Source organism: Myotis lucifugus, unplaced genomic scaffold (genome assembly GCF_000147115.1).
Source record: "Myotis lucifugus unplaced genomic scaffold, Myoluc2.0 scaffold_66, whole genome shotgun sequence".
Taxonomy (NCBI): Eukaryota; Metazoa; Chordata; class Mammalia; order Chiroptera; family Vespertilionidae; genus Myotis; species Myotis lucifugus.
The window spans coordinates 2,517,929-2,538,111 of NW_005871114.1; the positions used below are offsets into that span (position 1 = coordinate 2,517,929).

At 50.9% G+C, this 20,183-nt stretch overlaps 1 protein-coding gene across 1 annotated transcript in view; it reads left to right on the forward strand.

Moving 5' to 3' along the window:
- TLL2 (tolloid like 2) overlaps nucleotides 1-20,183 on the forward strand; it is a 94,717-nt gene that overhangs the window by 67,856 nt on the left and 6,678 nt on the right. The window contains exons 11-18 of the mRNA XM_006089989.3: nucleotides 5,996-6,112; nucleotides 7,142-7,287; nucleotides 7,759-7,954; nucleotides 15,341-15,466; nucleotides 16,433-16,593; nucleotides 17,211-17,391; nucleotides 17,729-17,854; nucleotides 19,803-19,930. Coding sequence (XP_006090051.1) covers nucleotides 5,996-6,112; nucleotides 7,142-7,287; nucleotides 7,759-7,954; nucleotides 15,341-15,466; nucleotides 16,433-16,593; nucleotides 17,211-17,391; nucleotides 17,729-17,854; nucleotides 19,803-19,930 — 1,181 coding nt within the window. The remainder of the gene's footprint in view (nucleotides 1-5,995; nucleotides 6,113-7,141; nucleotides 7,288-7,758; nucleotides 7,955-15,340; nucleotides 15,467-16,432; nucleotides 16,594-17,210; nucleotides 17,392-17,728; nucleotides 17,855-19,802; nucleotides 19,931-20,183) is intronic.

A 20,183-nucleotide genomic window follows, 5' to 3' on the forward strand; every position in this document is an offset into this window, starting at 1 on the left:
GTAAAAGAGTGAAGTGGGGTTGGTATGGTTGGTATGATAGAACAAGGCGTGGAGCGGAGTGTGGCAAACTGAACAGTGGATATCCTGACCAGAATTGCTTAAATCATTGTGTGGGCTGGATTCAACTGGAAGAAACCATCCTGTGATCTACAATGTGAATATCAAATAGAATTATAAATATAAATAAACTATACAGAGTGGTTATTTCAGGATGATGGAGTATTTACTCTGTTGTTGTTCCTGGTTTAGCTCTACTTTCTAATTTTTCTTTAATGAGCATGTAGTAGTTTGAAGAGATGAACGTGCACAAACTCATACATGGAAAGGCAGCTTGGCCCCTTGAGTGAGAGGCAGTGGGCAGGGGGCATAAAGAAGAAGGTCAGTCCACTCGGGATTGGTCACCAGAAGAGAGCTGCCTCATAGGTGACCAGGGAAGATTAATGTCATAAGGAGGACCAAGGGCTTTGGTGCCCGGGGGGTGGACATGAGGAATCCCCCAGGAATGGCAGCCGTGGTGGAGACAGAGAAGCAGATGGACACGGAGCTGTCCTCATGTTTAGAGTGGTCTGTAGGGTGGGCTTCCGGTCTGTAAGTCTAAGCTCTCGGTGAGAGCTTGGTCCTTGGCTTATGTTCATGTAGACAGAAAGGCCACCGTGTTATGCTGTGAACTGCTTGGGAGTGAGCTGCTGTAGGGACAGCTGCCTAAGGTGGAAGCAGGAGAGAGAGAAGAGAGCTACGCTGGGGAGTTTCACAGCCAGGCTGAGCCTGACTTCGTGTCCGATTCGGGAGTGGGTCAGAAGAGACGGAGCCGGAGGCTTTGGCTGGATCCCAGGGGGCCTGGCAGATTTTAGGCTTTGTATGACCAAGGGGTCTCAGCCAGGTCAGCTGCCATCTGGAAGAGCACACAAGCCCCCTCTGTCCAGAGGGCACGAGTTTAAATTCTTAGAGGTACAAATAGGTAGGAAGTTGTGTCCATGGGTGCTCTAGCAGGGAGCCGAGGCAGCCTGAGTGGGGATACCAGGCTACCAACACAAGGAGGAATCAGGTAGTTAGCAGTCCAGGTAAGCAAGCCAAAAAAGGGATCCCCGGGCCACGCATAGACAGTGTGTGCACCGCAGGGCACACGGTCATGCCGCCCGAGGGCAGGTCGGAGGCTGTCTGCCCTGGGTTCCTGCCTCCTGTCTAATGTGAGCAGACGTGATGTATGCTAGCAGCCGGAGGGAGGCACGGCTTTACCCATCACACTGAATGGATGTGGCAAAACAACAGAGGCTGCATTCCTGGTGGCAGAGGCCCCTAACCCAGGCTGCGCACCGGCATCAGCTGGGGAGATTTCTGAGTACAGATTCCTGGGAGAATACTGAATCAGAATCCCTAGGAGCCGGGTCAGGGAATGATCCCACGTACCTACAAATGCACGGACACGTGCTTGTCTAGTACCAAGTACACCAGATGCATTTGGTATTATTTTATAATTAAAATAGTAAAAGGAGCAGTGACATGAGAACATGGAATCACACACAGACCCCCCGGCCTGGCAGGGACCTAGAGTCACTTATCCCTCATCCTTACGGGAAAACCACACTCCCCAAGTGTGGACCGACTCTCTGAGGCCACACCGCCTGCTAATGGCTGAGGTCAGGCCAGAACGCAGATGTCCCGGTGATGGGGAGAGACTGTATCTGAGAAGGGTCTCCCCCTAGGATTGCTAGATAAAATGCACGATTCACTGTTTATCTGAAATTCAAATTTAACTGGGCTTCCTGTATTTTTGTTTGCTACATCTGGCAACCCTATCCTCCCCCAGGAGTGTGACAGACTGAAAGGGCTCAGCAGGAGGAAGCTCTCTGTTACTGAAGCTCCCCGGAGAGGGCCCAGGCACGCAGCAGAATGGGCACGGCGGAGGGATAGCCACTCACTCCCTTTTCTTGAAAGAACAATTTTCTCACTGCAGATCCTGGTCTTTCTGGCTGCACTCTCATAGATTAACTGGGGCTTTTTCTGTTCTTTGCTGTTGTTGGTGATGGTTTGTTTTGTTTTGGGTGTTTTTTGGGGGGGGGGGCTTATATTGTGCACACTTTTGCAGTGTGTGTGTGTGTGTGTGTGTGTGTGTGTGTGTGTGTGTGTGTCTCGCAGCCAAGACATGGCCCGGTGCCTGCAACCATTCTTCATTCACAGGAATCCTCCTTTGCCAACTATTTGGCCCGCTCTGATGTTTCCAAATGCAGTTGTTAGTGAACTTTTGTGTTTGGAACAAGTGCATTGTGTGGGCCGAGCTGGTCCCTGGGAGGGGTCAGTGCCATGAAATCTGCCGGGAGGAGGCAGGTCAATGCCCCTTTGGCAGGAGGGAGAGCGGATTAGGGCGAATTGTGAAAGTATGCATCTCGCTCTGAAAAACCGTGCATCGAATATTTTCCCAGGGCAGTGTGTGAAAATCCAGGCATAATGGGTGCATAACTTTTTATGAATGAACCCTTTATGACGCCCCGTGGAGCCTGCTTGTCGTGCACTCATCTGCATTTCCTCTCTTGATATCCTTATTAAACTCCTCCTCCAACGCCAGGAACCAGATTTCAATTTAGGAATTTGACACCTTTTCTCTAGTCCAATTTCTCTCCAGCCTGTTAAGTCTCCTTGGAAGGAGGCTGTTTGGGACCTGGGTTTTCACAGTGTGATTAAAGGGAAATGTAAGTAGATTGAGAACATTTCACGGCTGGTTAAAGATATCAAATTGGTTTTTCAGTTTCAGGGGTCACTTATGAGATTGCACCTAAACGGGGGGGGGGGGGGGAGGAAGGTGGCCGCATGGAGCACTCACCCAGTGATCTGAAATGCCATCCTGTTAATTGGATTCCCTCCCTTATTTCTGCAGAGGAGCGACTCTAACAATGTACTCTTGTGTGCAGAACTGTCCTTGAGTATTCTCTACCACCACAATGCACACAAAAGCCCTTTCTCCTCCTTTCCCTGAAGTGGGGAGGGAAGTTCAGAAAGGCCAGGCTGGCCAATCAGTGTCGCGTGGCCCCACTACTGGGCTCCCTGGGCAGGGGCAGCCTCCCGAATGAGCAGAAACGGGTCCAACAGCCGAGCCTGGCATTGCCACAGACTTGCTTTATGGTTGAGACTTTGATCTTCATTCCCATATGTGCTTCCAAGCTGGGAAGTGGGAATGATGTTTACATTCTCAGAGCAGATTGATGTCTACTGGTCCAAAAATGCCCAGCATTTAGAATTGTACTTTAAACCGGGAAGTTCTTTTTGATGGTGGCGATGGTGATGATGGTGACAATGGTGAAACTGATGATGAAGGTCAAGGTCTCAGACTGCCACGGTTCAAACCCTGTGTTTGCTGACAACTGAGAGTGTAACTCAACTTAAATTCTCCAACCCTCAGTTTTCTCATAAATGAGATTAATTCAGGGGGTAGAGGGGGTGCAATTAGCTAATCTGTGTAAATGCTTAGTGCAGTGCCTGGTATAAACATGCTCAATAAAAAGGGGGATTTTATCAGTACCATTTTGGTGAAGAAGAGAATGTTGAGACATCAGTCCAGGGACACTGTGGAGGGTTCTAGTTAAGAATCACAAGTGACCCGAGGAGAGACATAGAAATAATTTGTAATTTATTCTACCGAGTCGAGCTCTGCCAAGGCCATAAAATACACCTTGATCTGTAACCCCTACCTCGTCCGGAGGACTGAGCAGAGACGGCTGGTCCGGTGGCCCTGCTGTGGGTGGTTTATCACGTCCGGTTGGGTTCTTAGGCAGCACGACAGTGGCAGTCCCTCTCTCCGTTGGAAACAGTCCCCAGCGGCTGTGACAGCTGGGGCTTTAAAAGGAGAGCTTGGACTTGACCCTTGGGCGAGGCTAAGAAGGAATTCCTTGTGAACCAGCGTTGCCCAACAGAGGCTCAGGGGCTGCGTCCCCTCGCTGGTAAGCAATACTTCCCCACGCTTGCGTATTGTTTTCCAAGAACTAATTGACACTAATTGGCCATGGCAGAGGAGCCATTATCGAAAATTTATAGGCTTCTCACAGATCTTTCCTCGCTGGATTCTTGGCAGCAGTTTCAGCTCATCGCGCTAATATTAAGCTCACCCAATCCAAAAGGCTGCAGGTGGCCAGAATCGGAAGGAAGCAGAGGGAGATTAGCAGCCTCTACCCCCGTGTCTCTCCAAGGAATGTGTGCCACAGTTGGCCACTAGGAAATGACTTACTCCCCCATTTCTCAGAAAGGCAAAGCAGAGTTACAGCTTCAAGGTGTAACGTCACATGGTGCTGGCAATAAGAGAGTCCTCGCTAAATATGGATTTCAAAAAAAATAGAGAGAAAGATATAATTCACATGCCAAATAGCTCACCATTTAAGTGTCCACATCAGTGTTTTCTAGCATGCCCTCAGAGCTGTACAACCATCACCACAATCAAGAGAAATCATACCCATTAACAGTCACTCCCCATGTCCCCCAATGTTCAATGGATTTTCCGAGGGACTCACACAGTGGGTACTTGTCAGAACCGTGACCTCCAGTCCAAGTAGTCCTTGACTGGCCCGCACTAAGAACTGCTCAGTCCGACACAGCTGTCTTCCACCTGCCCCATCCCTGTCCCTGCCCCGCGCCACCTTACGTGGCATTAGGAGTAATATGGACGGGGATGACCACGCACCGGGAAGGCATGGCCTTTCCCCTTTTCCTCTGTAGAGGGTCCAAATTTCAGACTCCTACCCAAGTGTCCAAGAAATACACATTTATTTATAATTTTCAGTAACAAAAGTTCAGTAACAGTTATGAGCCCTCTCCATCAGGTATTGGGAACTTAATTTCTGTCCATTTGTGTCCCCTCCCCCACCCCGCCCTGGGTTGGGGTGCTGGTGGGGGACAGACTTTGTGTCGGGACGTGGCAGCAGGGAGGCCTCCATATCGCTATGCCGGGTGGCATGCTGGGATATCCTCATCCCTGTCTGGTCTCCACACATCTGTCCATCTAAGTGTCTGCTGTATCTCCTTCTTGTCTCACTCGAGCCAAGTCCATGTCTCCCTAGAAGACGTTGGATGGCTCCCCAGTTCCTCAGACTATGGGAAAGTTACTTCCATGTCCCTCCCAGGAGCCTGGCATCCTATTGCTCCCATCATGCCATGCTTTGCCTGAAGAACTCTGCATACCTGCCTATCTCTGGCCTCATGCCCTAACATACCACCCAGACACGTCTATGCTGACCCCAAGTGGGACAAGCGAAATCTAGGGATTTGTCATCCCCCCAGGCTCTGCCCAGGGACTGGGGCATGATTCTCTGCTTCTCCCAGATCCTTAAACCTACTGAGCACCTCTATCATCCCTTCCACACAGATCTCAGCTCAGGGGGGACAGGGCACAGGGTCCTCTCAGAGGCTCCATGGTGCCTCTCCCACCCTCTCTCCCTGGTCCCCTCACTCCTCCATCCTAGGAATCTTTCTAAGACTCCAAGGATGGGAAATGTGCTCGTATTCACTGTGTAGTCTTCTAACTCTTCGGTATTGTGACTAGACTGTGACATTCAAATGCCAAGAAGATCTGATTTCTTCATCATGGGACCTGTGGCATGCCTTCTCTGAGGCAAGGAGGCAGAAGGTCTGCTCACGGGCATGCCCCACAAGAGAAGGGTGTATGTGTGATGGGAAACACCAGGGGGGCACAGCCATTACCACCTCAGACCTTACCCCCAACACCTTCAGCACCTCAGCAAGTGCGGTTAGCAGGAGGGAGTGGTGCTTGGGCTATGCCCCGGGCACTGTGATGGTTGGGGTTGGAATTCCCCTCAGACAGTCTGAAGAAGGCACACGCTGGGTGACTGTTCCCATCCACATGTTAATCCCGTGTGTGCCCCGGCGGGGTTATTGATCACCTTGGCAGTGTTATTGATCACCTTGACCCCCCTTGGGAACACTGCTTCTCTGTCTGCAGCGAGCCCCTTCTTACTGTCCACCCGCAGCCTCACCGTTCTTTTCCGCTTCCCAGGCAGGTTTTGCGGTGATAAAGCCCCAGAGCCCCTCGTCTCCACGGACAGCCGGCTCTGGGTGGAGTTCCGGAGCAGCAGCAACATCCTGGGCAAGGGTTTCTTCGCGGTGTATGAAGGTTTGTTCACGATGCCACCTGGGCAGCTCCCGATATGCCGCTGTCCTTCCCATGCAGCCCACTGTCCCAGGCACGCGTGGCAGCTGCCAGAACCTTGACGGTGGGGCAGCCACAGCAAGGGCCAGGCTGAGGAATCCACTGTCCCCTTCCTCCACATTCCGGAAGCAGGGGGCCGTCTGTGCTCACTTCAGGACAGACATCATCTACCTGTCACCACTCTGCTGAACCCTCATTCCAGTCCAGTCAATGGTGTTGGGCTGGGGGGGAGGGGGAGGGGGCCCTGTGGACATGGAAGGAGCAGCTCTGAATAGTTGTGGGAGCCCGAGAAAAGCATCGAACCTGTCGGAGCCTCTGTTGTTCATCGGTGAGAAGAGGCTTTGGGCAATGCCAGGGCATTTGCAAATACATTTCTTGGAAGGGCCTGTGAGGCCACCATGGTGTTTGAGTTGAGGGAACCATAGGCCTGGGCTCTAGGCAGCTGCCACCAGGCCAATTCTGCTTCTATTTGTTCCACACATTACCTCCTCCCCAAAAGGAGCCCACTAGGTGGTTATTAAGGCCCCCTTTGGCTTTAAGTGGTAATTTTGGAGAGGCCAATGTTTTGTGTTTATGAAAGAAAGAATGTGTGTGGACACCTGTGCGCATGTGTGCGCACACTCACCTGTCCCTCTGGCCCAGCATTAGAGTCACCTGGGGAACTTGAATATCACTGCAGCTCTGAGCTCCCCAGACCCACTTCATTCAGAACTTGTGGCCCCGGCTCCTGTGGCTTGAACACTCTCCCAGTGATTTTGATGCACAGCAAAGGTGGACACCCACTGCTCTACGTGGTTATTTTCTGTCTATGGAAAGGATTCTGAGTTGCAAACAAAATTATGCCTTTCTGGAGGCACAGTCTCGGTTGGATGGAAATGAAAATGTTGGCAAGTGGAGTCACCTAGTGGTGATCAGTGGCCAACTCCCTCCGTAAGATCCAATGGGGACCCTCTTTCTCTTTCTAAAGCTGGTTCTCTGGTTCTCTTCCTAAAGCTACGTGTGGGGGAGACATTAACAAGGACTCTGGTCAGATTCAATCTCCTAACTACCCGGATGACTACAGACCTTCCAAGGAATGTGTTTGGAGGATTACGGTTTCAGAGGGATTTCACGTGGGGCTTGCCTTCCAGGTGTTTGAGGTAAGTACTGCTCAGATGGTCTTTCCAAGGATGACGTAAATGTCAACTTTTGCTAGACACACTCTGCTTGGTCTGGTTGACAGTGGGAACCTAAGAGGCCAGTTCAAGCCCATGGTGTGTTGTACCCAGACAGACATCTGACAGACATCTGGTATCAAAAGCTTTGCAGACTTTGAAATCCTATCTGTCTCCAGAGGGTGGGGGAGTCATTGAAGTGGATGTCTAGGATGGGACCGCGAAAAGTGTTGTAGAATTATCCTGCCCCGTTTACCATTTCTTAGTCTCTTCGCAGCTTGATTCACCTTTGGTTTTCTCAAGTAGGAGGCAGCTTGGAGAAGCCAGGGGTACGCTTGGGTCCTTTGGCCGCTTGGTTAGATTTTTCAGAGTGATATTGAGGTTGCTTTCTTAAATTAGAAACCTCAAGGCCAAGCCATCGGCCATCTTCTATGTTGCCTCTGTTTCTCCACTTAGATCGAAAGGCATGACAGCTGTGCATATGACTACCTGGAGATCCGCGATGGCCCCACGGAGGAGAGCGCCCTGATTGGCCACTTCTGTGGCTATGAGAAGCCGGAGGATGTGAAGTCAAGCTCCAACCAGATGTGGATGAAGTTTGTGTCCGATGGCTCTATCAATAAAGCGGGCTTTGCAGCCAATTTTTTCAAGGGTATGAATTAGCAGTTATTCCCATTTTTAGTCACAGAAAGAGGTGTTCACCCCCTCCCCCTGCTTAAGAATCACAAAACCCATACAGAACCCTAGCACCTTGTAAACAAGGCTCCCTACAGGGCGGGGCCAGTGACCCATGTTAGGGCTGTGCTAGGGTCCCCAACAGAGTTCATGACTAACTCGGGAACAGGCTCAGCCGTGGTCTCCGTGGCAGAAAGTCCTGCTGCTGTGCTTGGAAATTCGATTTAGTAAGTTTACAAGGTCAACTCAGTGAACCTTAGTGAAACTGAGCACGGATAACAATCCATATCTGTGTAGTTGCTAGCATTAATTGAGCACCTACTGTGTGCCAGGAACTGTGTAAGGTACTGATTTACACAATTTATTTAATTTCCAAAATAACCCTCTGGGTTGGGTTTGGATTACGTTTGATCAGTGTTGAGAGGGGCTGCTCAGGGTCACTCAGATAGTCAAGTGGCAGATCAAGAACCCAAGCACGGTGAGTGGGCCAGAGAGGCCACCCAGGGCTTCCACTCCGGAAGCATCAGCCCCAGCCTACAAGTGGGTGGGGGAAGGATGGAGAGTGAACAGGGTTGGTGCTCGGGGGAAAAAACCTCCATGTTGCCTTAGGGACCGACTGCTCTGCAGGGTCTTGATGAAACCAAACCCAGAATGGTATGGGAAGGCCTGCATTCCTGGCCCAGCGCAGCGGGCTTCCCAGGACTCCCTTGAAAGGGTAGGTCTTCCCTCTCTGCTCTCAGGGCCCGGAAGCCGCTCAGACCACATCCTATAAGGGCATCTTGGGCGTTCCCCAATACGTTGTGATTGGGCGCCGGTAGCACTGAATGGAGAAATCATCCGCAGCAGAGGTCCTCTGATTAGTGGTGTCACTCACACAGGAGAAGGCTGCTTTCCTCTCTTCTCTCCTCTCCCAGGACTCCTCACTGTGCCAACCCAGAAACCCTGGTCCTCCCTTACTCCCAGGCTCCCCCGCTCCCCCCTCGGAGCCCCTTCTCCCAGGTTCTGCATAAGCAGATGGGTGTCAGGAAAACCCACTTTCAGCCATGTGACTCTGACCAGGCAGCCATCTGTCCCTACTGAAGCCTCGGTTTTCCTCTCCCTAAAACGGGGGAAGGAACCTGCCTATTTTACCAAACCAGTCGTGGAGCCCAACACAACGATGGCTGTGAGGCACTTTGTGAGCTGAAAGTGCCACACAGCATGGGGAGCGTTCTTTTCTTCTGTCTCGAGGTATCTGGGGAGAGCAGAACCTAAGCAGAAACAGAATCATAATAATCATAATGCTTTCAATCATTGGAGACAAAACTTAATTCTTTCCCAAGCAAAAAAGCCAGGCCACAGTAAGTGTATTTCAGATGCTAGTGGTTGTAACGGGAAGAAAGCCATGACAGTATTAGTTAAGGTGCCTGGAAACTCACTGTCCCGGCCCCACCCTGCCCAGACTGCACGTGACTTAGCAGCAGCCACACAGGCTGGGTGGCCTTGAGCAAGTTATACAACCTCTCTGAGCCCCAATCCCTCCATTTGTAAAAACGGCTTGACCAGGTTATGGCAGAGTTGTTGTGAGGAGAAAATGGCATCGCGTAAGCGAGTACCCGGGGTATAATGTTTAGTCCCATTCATTGTTTTTGCTTGGGAAGGAGTTTGAGATGGTTATTCTTCTCTCTGGAAAAAGTGACAATTACTTCTTGCTGTTGTCATGGATCAGTTTCCTGTTGCTGCTGTAATAAATGATCACAAACTGGGTGGCTTAAAGCAACAGATATTTATTATCTCACTGCTCTGAAAGTCAGATTTTCTTGCCTTTCTCAGCTTCTCAAGGAGGCCCCTGTCTCCTTGGCTCACGGCCCCTTCCACCTTTGAGCCAGCAATGGCGGTCGGTCTTTCTCATGCAGACCTTCTCGTCCCGGACCTCTGCTTCCCCAGGTGCATCTTTTTCTGACCCTGACTCTCCTCCTTGTAGTTACATGGGTCCCCCCAGATAATCCAAGACAACCTTCTATTTCCAGATCTTTAACATAATCATACCTGCAAGGTCCTTTTTGCCATGGAAGGTAACGGATTCACAGGTGTCAGGAGCTGGTCATGGACAGTTTGGGGAGGCCTTACTTTGCCACATGTCATGAATGATCATGAGGTTTTGTTCTGATTCTATTTATTTTAATTCTCCTGTCATTCTTCTCCCCCGACTTCCATCCCCAGGTCTATACATTGGGTACTGGGATTCTTTCCAGGGAGATAGCTGGGCACTGCCCCACTCCCATTCTGGGTTCTGCTGCTAGTCAGCGATGCCCATTTTTGAGAGGGCCAGCCGAAGCTGGAGAGTAGGGTTGCCAGATTTAGAGAAAACAAACAAAGCAGGATTTCCAGTGGAATCTGAGTGTCAGATGAAGGATGACCTTTCAGTTGCAGTATGTCCCAATTCAAATTTAACTGACCTCCTTTTTTTGTGGCAGCCCCACTGGAGATGCCAGTCAGGGCAACAGACAGAAGTGTTTCTCCCTGTGATGCTAAGCGAGTGTGTAAGGACTGAGTTGAGAACCTTGGCCTGCTTCAAGTAACCATGATAACCAGCTCCGTTGGCTGGTTAGAAGATCCCATCTTCTCCCTCCTCCCCACTTAATTCATCCAGCAGTCATCAAACAATGTGTCAGGCGCTGTGCTAGGGGTTGGGGACACAAAGGGACACAGTCTTTGTTCTCAAGAGCTTAATATGGTGAAAAAGACTGCAAACAAATGGGCAATGGTATTGCCAAAGAAGTGTGAACCTGGGAGGAGGCCAGGAGACCTTCAGACTCAGACTGGGGGTGCGGGGCAGGTGACCCAGCTACTTCAAGGGCATTTCAATTGGCAAACATCTTTTTAGATGGCCATGAAGGTGTTCATTGAGGCCCAACTACACCAACTTAGTGCATGGCCCAGCTTGACATCTTTTTAATATCAAGGAGAATGACCTTGACCCTGAACCAGGGCTGGTGGAAACCTCACTGAACCTATTAAAGGGCAAAGAAAAGACATCTATTGAGTGTGCTAGAAATGTTAGTTATTTCACTTTATCTTCAGAACAGCCCTTGGTAGGCATTATCATTACTCCCATGTTCAAGCTGAGGAAGCGAGTTCTCAGGAGGCAGAGCTAGAACTAGACCCTGGCCTGCAGGATTCCGCAGCACTCTCTCTTCCCACGGCAGACCAAAAGCCACAGGCAAGTAAAGGAGCTTGAATTTTTCATTCATGTTTGTGATTTGATGCTGACACTCTGTTACCATGGGAGTATAGGGAGAAGGGCCCTGGGTTCAGCATCTGAAGTTCAGTTTCTAGTCCTGCCCTCGTGTCTAATTAGCCATCCACTCTCAGGCAGTCAGATTTCCTTTCTGAGATCAATCATACCTGCTCTGTTCTCCACCCTATTCCCAGTGCCTGGCCCACGGTGGCCTCAATAAATACTTACTGGGCAATGAATGAAGGGTGAGGCTCAGACTCATCTGTGGATTGGGCAACCTGCTACCTACCTTTTGGGGTTCCCATGAGGATGAATGAGATAGAGATCGCAGTCTAGAGCTCTGCTGTCAACAGATACAAAAGGCCAATCACAAATGCAGGCCACATGTATAATTTTAAACTTGCTAGCCACCTTACCAAAGCAGAAACAGAAACAGGAGAAATTAATTTTAATATATTTATTTTACCCAATATAAATATACTATCATTTTAATATATACTATCATTTAATATTTAATCAATATACACAATATTAATGAGATGCTTTACGGTTTGTTTTTCATACTAAGTTGTAAATCCAGTGTGCTTTACACTCACAGCACATCCCAGTTTTGACCAGCTGCACTTCACATGTTTGATAGCTGGTATCTGCCATATAGTCAGCGCAGGTCTAGAGACTGGGCACAGCCAGCTTCTTTGCCCAGCCGTTTCCCAAGAGACCATAAGTAGGATGTCCTGCGAATCCCCGGTGCCCAGTGCGTGTGTCAGGACTTCTCTGGTGAAAGGAGCTAGAAGGGTACAAGGCTGCGCAGAAGAATTGGACCAAGTCTAAGAAGCTCTGGCCTTGGTACCAGTTGGCAAGAGGCTCTGCTCAGGGTCCAGCTGGCGTATGACACTCACCAGGGTGCCAGCTGGCCTCGGCACCCCTCTCCGGGTGCCAGATGGCATCCCTCTCAGAGATTGCTGGCTGGGCAGCTGGCAGAACACCTCACATTTCTGGTTACTTCAGGAGATGGCAGGAGCATTCGAGGATTGGCAGGGCCACTGTGGTCACACACTTTCCACAAAAGTATATGAGGATTCCCACCTTGGTCCCCACACTCCTCTGTCCCATTGCCGATGGACCCTATATGGTGTTTGATGAGGGGGGACTAGCATCTTTCAAGGTACTTCTCTTTCCTTAACCCTCTTTGAAACAATTTTGGGATCCTACCTGAGTCATCTCATTATCTAACCTCAAAATGGTTCCTTCTTTCACTAATACCATTTGGAGAAGGCAGAGAAGCCAGAGCTCCCGCTACGCAAAACTGATTCCTGGTTCAGCTTCTCCTCCCACCCCCACACTCTTCCAAAATTTTCTGGCAGACTTGGCCTTGGCCACTACAGCCCAGAGCAAGCACAAACCCTTGGGCTTGGAGCAGACGTGACTGCACCGTAGCGTGGAGGCGATACAGAGGACAGCCAGGCTCCCACTGAGAGCAGGGTCCCTCACACACTTCCATACATCCACCCACACTGGGGAAGGATTGGAAATGGCCCAACATCCCACTGCACTTGCTGGCGAGAGCTCAGGTGTAAATGTATACCTGTCACCCACCTTCCTGGATCAGTCAGCCCATTCTTCTAGTGTCTGGAGGGACTACGTTCCCTTTGATTTAGGCCCAAATCGATTCCACCAGCCGCCTCCCTCCATGTGGCTAAGATGGCACCAGGAGGCTTAGTCGTCTGTGATCCTCCCTTTCTTGCCTATGACATACATGTGGCCTTTTCTGGCATCAGTCTCCTCCCTCACACGCCCCCCGCCCCCCTTGGTCCTCTGTTCCTCTTAGTCTATTTTGATGGGATGGGCGTTTCCCACAGTTCCTTTCCGCCCTTTCCCTAGGCCCACCAGGCAGTTTCTTGACTCTGTGGTGCTGCTCATCTAGTCTTCATAGGCCCATCCCTGGCCCATTTTCCTTCTTTCTGTTCCTGCCTTGTCTCACTCCCCTCCTCAGGCCTACTCTCACCTGATTCAGGTACGGCCAGGTGACTTTATTCTTTTCACTCCCCCCATCACTGTGACTCTGCACCCTCAGGAATTTCAGAAGAACCCGCTGCAGTCTATAGTGATAGCTGCCGTGTACTGACCCTGTGTCTATGTGCTGGATACGTCACACGTGTCATTTTCAATCACCACAACCCTAAAGTCAGGTGTTATTATTATTTTCCTTGTTATAAAGCAGGAGGAAGGCTCAGAGGGGTTGAATCACCCAGTTCGTTGGGGGAAGATCCCGCCCTGGTCTGTCTGGCTCACTCTAAGGCCTGGACTCTATTTCTCCTTATCGCCGATACTCCTCCTTCTATAACAGTGGTCCTCAACCTTCTGGCCCTTTAAATACAGTTCCTCATGTTGTGACCCAACCATAAAATTATTTTCGTTGCTACTTCATAACTGTAATGTTACTACTGTTATGAATTGTAATGTAAATATCTGATATGCAGGATGGTCTTAGGCGACCCCTGTGAAAGGGTCGTTCGACCACCAAAGGGGTCGCGACCCACAGGTTGAGAACCACTGTTCGATAAGTTCTAGCAAAAGTCAAAGATAGTGCTTTGCATATTGTAAAGTGATAAGTAATTGCAGGACTGTTACTCTTTTAGCATACTTAATATTTACTTTTATTTGAGGCCATGGACAACTTTAACCCCCTGCCTAGAGCATATCTCTCCAACTGACTGACTTATTTAAGGCTTTGTTGAGCCTAAGAACACATCACTTTAGAGTTAGCTATATTACTATCCAATATGTAAAATGATGGGACATCTGCAAACTGTCTTTTACCCAGTGAAGATCAACCTGGTTCACGAGTATTCTGTGCATCCTAGACAAGGAAGGCTGGAAGGAAATGGGTTTATTTGATCTGGAAGAGGGCAGAGTGGAGGGGGACATTATGGTGGAGGGTTTGCATTTTCTGGAGGACCAATGGGTTGGAAGTTTGACAATTCAAATTGCAAAGGGCAAGAAATACTTTGAAAAGCAACGAGAGCCTTATTTCTGGGCATTTTCAAGCCGGGTCGGAAAAAGCCATCCATCAGAAATGTTATTAAAAGAATCCTTGCTAGGACCCAGAATCTTTTCAGGTCTTTACCAAGGAACTCAAAGATGTCCTGATTTCTTTTACTTACGTGCAATATGGTCCTTTTGTGGACAACTCTGTGCTCGCTCTATTCCTCCCTCCCATGGTGTTATAAACCACCACTACTTTCCTCCCTGCCCCAACCCTTTCCTCTTCCTAGATTGGAGTTTATTACTATTATTATTAAGATGTCTCAGTGTTCAGATTTCCCTTCACTAGGCTCTTGGCTCAGGCCACAGCCTGTATGCTCTCTTTCAGGGATAGAGATACTACAACTTGGCAACAGAAAATAATGATCTTTCCTTTTATTTCTGATACTCTTCTTGGAGATGCCCAAAACCTGGGATTTTCTGGTCTTCAGTGGTTCCCTGGGCTGATGTGTTTAGGAAATTCTCTGATGAATCCCTGGTTCTACTTTGGACAGCACTCCTGGTGTCCTACTTGTGTTACTTAATTGCCCCTTACACATCCCTAGACACTGTCCATGCTGAATCCCATGTGACTCCCCTGCTGCCTCTTTCTGCGATTTCTCCCGAGCAGAGGCTAACCTGAGAGCCCGGCGTTTTCTGTAACCTTGAAGATCTCCCTGTGCCCACCCCTTCGGATCATTTATAAAAATGCTAACTTGCAGGTTCTTGTTCTATCCCTGGAGAATACTTATACATCTTCATCTAGAAACCCGTCCCTTTTCCTCACCCTTTACTTAATGTCCCTGAGAAGTTCCATATTTGGGACTGGGGGGAATTTGGTGGCATTGAAATGGGTTCAGCCTTTGGCATGGAACCTTTGAGGGTTTTTCAGAAATCATAAACGAAGACAGCTGACTGAACCCTTCGACGAATGGAAGTACCCAGGCCTCTCTCTCCCCAGCGGAGCCCTGCTGCTGCCTAACCAGTTACTCTTGTGTCCCCCAGGAGCCATTCTTGTGCTTGGAGGACACTTGTTGGGGACCCAGGCCGTGGGCTGTGATGGGCAACAGACCAGGCAGCTTTGTCATCTTCTAACCGGAGTCACCTTTTCCCCAACAGAGGTGGACGAGTGTTCCTGGCCAGATCGTGGCGGGTGTGAGCAGCGCTGCGTCAACACTCTGGGCAGCTACAAGTGTGCGTGTGACCCTGGCTACGAGCTGGCCGCCGATAAGAAGGCCTGTGAAGGTGGGTGTTGGACCTGCCACGCTGGAGTGAGAGGGGGTGGGGGACAAGTCTTCGGGGAAGCGGAGCAGAGGTGGGCGCTGGCTGACTGTGCAGTACCAGGGACAGCTGTGGCGGATGACCCACCTCCTTCTCGGAGGGAGAAACAACTGGATCAAGTCGTGAGTGTGAGAGGACTGCCCAAATGACATGGACTCCATCCGAGGCACTGTAACTGGAGCCTTCGCTTATTTTGTCCTGTGACTGCGTAAAATTCACATGATTACTAAGGTAGAAGATAAGAGCAAAGGAAAACCATGAGCACTTGGGTGTGGCTCAGCTAGGAGCGCATTCCGTTCGCTCCATTCCCGCCTGGCTGGTGCCCTGTCTTCCTTGCCCACCTGCGGGGCTGCTTGTTTACGTAAACCAGGTACAGTGCGTAGCCGGGTGCAAACATTGCTAACTTTCCTTTGGTCCAAGTCATGTGAGCTCCCCAACTGCGCCACTGGGTGACAGGTCAGCACAAATGCATTGCCCTTATTTTTAAAAGCGGTAAAGACCTGTCCTCAACTTTATCCCTCCAAATCCTCCATAGAAACGGACTAGAAGAAAGGACGCTGCATTCATTGGTTCAGATTGTCTAACCTTTTTTTTAAAAAAAATATATATTTTATTGATTTTTTACAGAGAGGAAGGGAAAGGGATAGAAAGTTAGAAACATCGATGAGAGAGAAACATCCATCAGCTGCCTCCTGCGCACCCCCTACTGGGGATGTGCCCGCATCCAAGGTACATGCCCTTGATTGGAATCGAACCTGGGACCCTTGAGTCCGCAGGCTGACATTCTATCCACTGAGCCAAACCGGTCAGGGCTAACCTTTTTTTCATTTATTATTGTTGAAGAACAGCAGGGCCTAATGCTGCTTCAGGGAAATCGCAGTCACTCGGAACTAACGCCAAACCAACCGTGCTTCTGTTTCCCCCGCGCAGTGGCCTGTGGCGGCTTCATTACCAAGCTGAATGGAACCATCACCAGCCCTGGGTGGCCCAAGGACTACCCTACCAACAAAAACTGTGTCTGGCAGGTGGTGGCCCCCGCGCAGTACCAGATCTCCCTTCAGTTTGAAGTGTTTGAACTGGAAGGCAGTGACGTACGTTTCTGTGCTCTAATTGATTGGGGATTGTGTTGGGCTGTGACTCATGAGGGGCTCAGCCGGCAGGGAGGCGGCTTCCTGGGCATCTTAGCTGCGCAGCACGGGGGACGGCTTGTGCAGCAGTTTCAGCTGCACATCCTCTGCAGACAGGGTGCTTGGGCCCTCTTGTCACTGACAAATCCCAGGAGCATCAGAACGAGAGTGGAGGAGGTGGTCTTGGATGGGGGTGGGGGGAGGTATTCTGGACAGGCGTGTCCCCTGGGGAAGGAATCTCGGGGTTCGTGTCTGGCTGAGGGGAATGGAGAGGGTGAGGTGCAGCTGGGGACCAGGATGGAATAAACAGCCTGTTCCCTCCCTTGGGCAATGGTCATGGGATAACCGAGTCAGCCGAGGTCCAGGCAGAGCCCTACAGCCAGAGTATAGTCAGGCGTGCCCAGGCCTCCCTCGGGCTGAAGGGGCCCCAGTGGGAGTCGAGAGGACCCTGCTGCTGGACCTGGCTGAGCCTGTCTGGCCACCTGGCAGGGTGCAGCTCTCAGGAAGGGGATCCCGCAGAGCAGGGGTCAGGGGCAGGGACATGGGGACACCGGGCAGCTCCCCACGTCACTTCCTTGCAGGTCTGTAAGTACGACTTCGTGGAGGTGCGTAGCGGCCTGTCCCCCGACGCCAGGCTGCACGGCAGGTTCTGCGGCTCCGAGACCCCCGAGGTCATCACCTCGCAGAGCAACAACATGCGCGTGGAGTTCAAGTCGGACAACACGGTCTCCAAACGTGGCTTCCGGGCCCACTTCTTCTCAGGTGCGGGGGTTTGGAGGCGAGGCTGCGGTGCTGAGGGCCACCTGGCTTTGCCAGCCCCCAGCTGTGGGATCACCATGATCTAGAGCAGCGGTTCTCAACCTGTGGGTCGCAACCCCTTTGGGGGTTGAACTACCCTTGCACAGGGGTCGCCTAAGACCATCAGAAAACACATATATAATTACATATTGTTTTTGTGATTAATCACTATGCTTTAATTATGTTCAATCTGTAACAATGAAATTGGGGGTCACCACAACATGAGGAACTGTATTAAAGGGTCGCGGCATTAGGAAGGTTGAGAACCACTGCCCTAAGAAGAGTCCATTGATCTCCCCAGACAAGGATGAGTGCGCCAAGGACAACGGCTGGTGCCAGCACGAGTGCATCAACACGTTCGGGAGCTACATGTGCCGGTGCAGGAACGGCTACCGGCTCCACGAGAACGGACACGACTGTAAAGAGGGTGAGGCTGGACCTCGGGCTGGAGTGGTGGGGGGTGCACAGGCAACCTACTCCAGGCTGCCGGGAGGGTGCTGGGTGTCAGAGTGAACCCCACTGAGGCTGAGCATCTGCCTCCCCCTCCTGCCCTCTGCCCTCCTGCTGAGGACTCATGTTCTCAGGGCAGCTCACTCCTTCAGGAGGCATGTGGGGCCCGCACGTGCTCTCCTGGAGTTATTATTGCCAAGTGGTTAACCCCCCAGGCTCCGGGCTCAGACTACCTAGGTTTAAATCCTGGCTCTGCTACTTACTAGCTGTGTGACCTTGGAGAAGTTACTTAACCTCTCTGAGCCTCAGTTTCCTCTTCTGTTTAAAAGGGGGCTAAACCTACCCCCTTCTTAAAGTTTTTCTGAGGGTTAAATGAGAGAATGCCTAGAAAGTATTTCAGACAGTCTGGCCCATATTAAGCACTTGAAACATTACCATCTGTGTCATAATGTTATTAACCATATGCAGGTCTAATAGTAAAATAGAACTGGGACAACTTTGCTCCCTGTTCATTCACTCCTGGGAGTTCTCAGGACCAGATGGCTTTGACTGTCCAGTCATTTTGGGAAAGGCCTTCCTGTGTTCCCACCCCGCCCTGCAAGGGGAGTGTGAACATCTCGGATAAACACACAGGCCTCCAGGCCTTGGCCCCAGCCACAGGGCCCTGCAAAGGACATCAAGGGCGAGGGATAAACATCTCAGAGTGAGATTTGGCTGGGCTCACAGTCTGCACAGGCCCTTCCTAGACTGTCACAGGATGAGCTAAGATGTCCTTAGAAGCAGGATGCAGCCGCCCTCCAAGCCCAGCCCTGGGACACAGACAAGGGCAGTCATGGGTTGGGTTGGGAGGCGGGTTGGAAGAACTTGGAAGGAGCTGTCATTGTGGAACTTGTTGTCAACCCCCTGTGAGGTGGGCCTCGGCCAGAACAATGCGTGCCTCATGTGGTGTGGGGGAGGCCACGGGGGATATAAAGTCCACGGAGGTCCTGCCAGCTGAGCCGTGGCTGCTTTCCTGTGGATTCCCCTAGGGTGCGGCAGGGGTGAGCAGCAGGGACCTCCTGCAGCCATTTCACCCCCCCCCCCACCTGCTCTTAACGGCTCCCTCAGCTGAAACCACAGGGGGACGGGGCCCACTTCCTCAGCTCCCTCTACTTCCTGGTCAGTGACAGCAAAGGCAGGCCCAGTTCAAGTCCTGACTCCAACCATTACCAGCAGGTCACTTACCTGCTCTAAACTTCTATTTTTCTCATTTGGAAAGTGGGAAGGAGAAAATGAGAGGGTGCATTCAGGATGCTTAGCACAGCACCCACCACAGAAGGAGACACACACTAGCTATTGGTCAAAATGCTACTCATTGAGCAGGTAACCAGGGCAACAGCTGTAGCCTCCCAATGAAACTGCTCTGAAAAAGTGAAAGGAGTGTAGATACGAAGGCACAGTGGTGAAGATCTTTGTTAGCACTTGCTAAGCCTTTTACAAGCGTCTCACTTACTTCACATAATCTCCCTCTGAGTGAGGTTGGCGCCCCTTTCACGGGTAAGGACACCAAGGTTTAGGTACGTGCCCAAAGTCCCCACTTGAAGGTGGCAGAACCAGGACTTGAGTCAGGGTCCATCTGACCCCAGGGCCTGTGCTCTTAACCATGAACCCTACTATATTCCTAGTGATAACCATGATGTGAATAGTAATAATAAAGATTACTTGGCTCCTGAGCCACCACCAGGAAGGCAGCTAAGCCAAATAAAGCGACAAATCCCTAAGCCAGGTGACACTTGATTCAGGCTGACTCCAGCTCCCACGCTGCCCAATGACCATGTGACCGATAGAGGCGGGGGGGGGGGGGACTTCTTAGAATGCCTCCTATGATGCCCCAAGTGAAGTACTTCTCTCTCTGTGTCTCTCTCTCCCCGCCCCCCTCCCACCAGCTGGCTGTGCGCACAAGATCAGCAGTGCAGAGGGGACCCTGGCGAGCCCCAACTGGCCTGACAAATACCCCAGCCGGCGGGAGTGCTCCTGGAACATTTCTTCCACCGCGGGCCACAGGGTGAAACTCGTGAGTCGTTCTCGTAGTTAATGGACAACAGGGACAGGGAGACGTGGTGTGAGTCTCTGCTCTCCCACGTCTCAGCTCTGAGACTTGGGGAAGTGACTCAGCATTTCCAGGTCTCAGTTTCATGATCTGGAAAATGGGGGTGCCTCCTCATGGGGCTGTTGTGCAGATGAAAAGAGGGTTCACATAAAGCCCTCAGCGCAGGGAGGCAGGTGAGGCAACCTCTATGAATCGCACCTGTTCACCGTGGCACCAG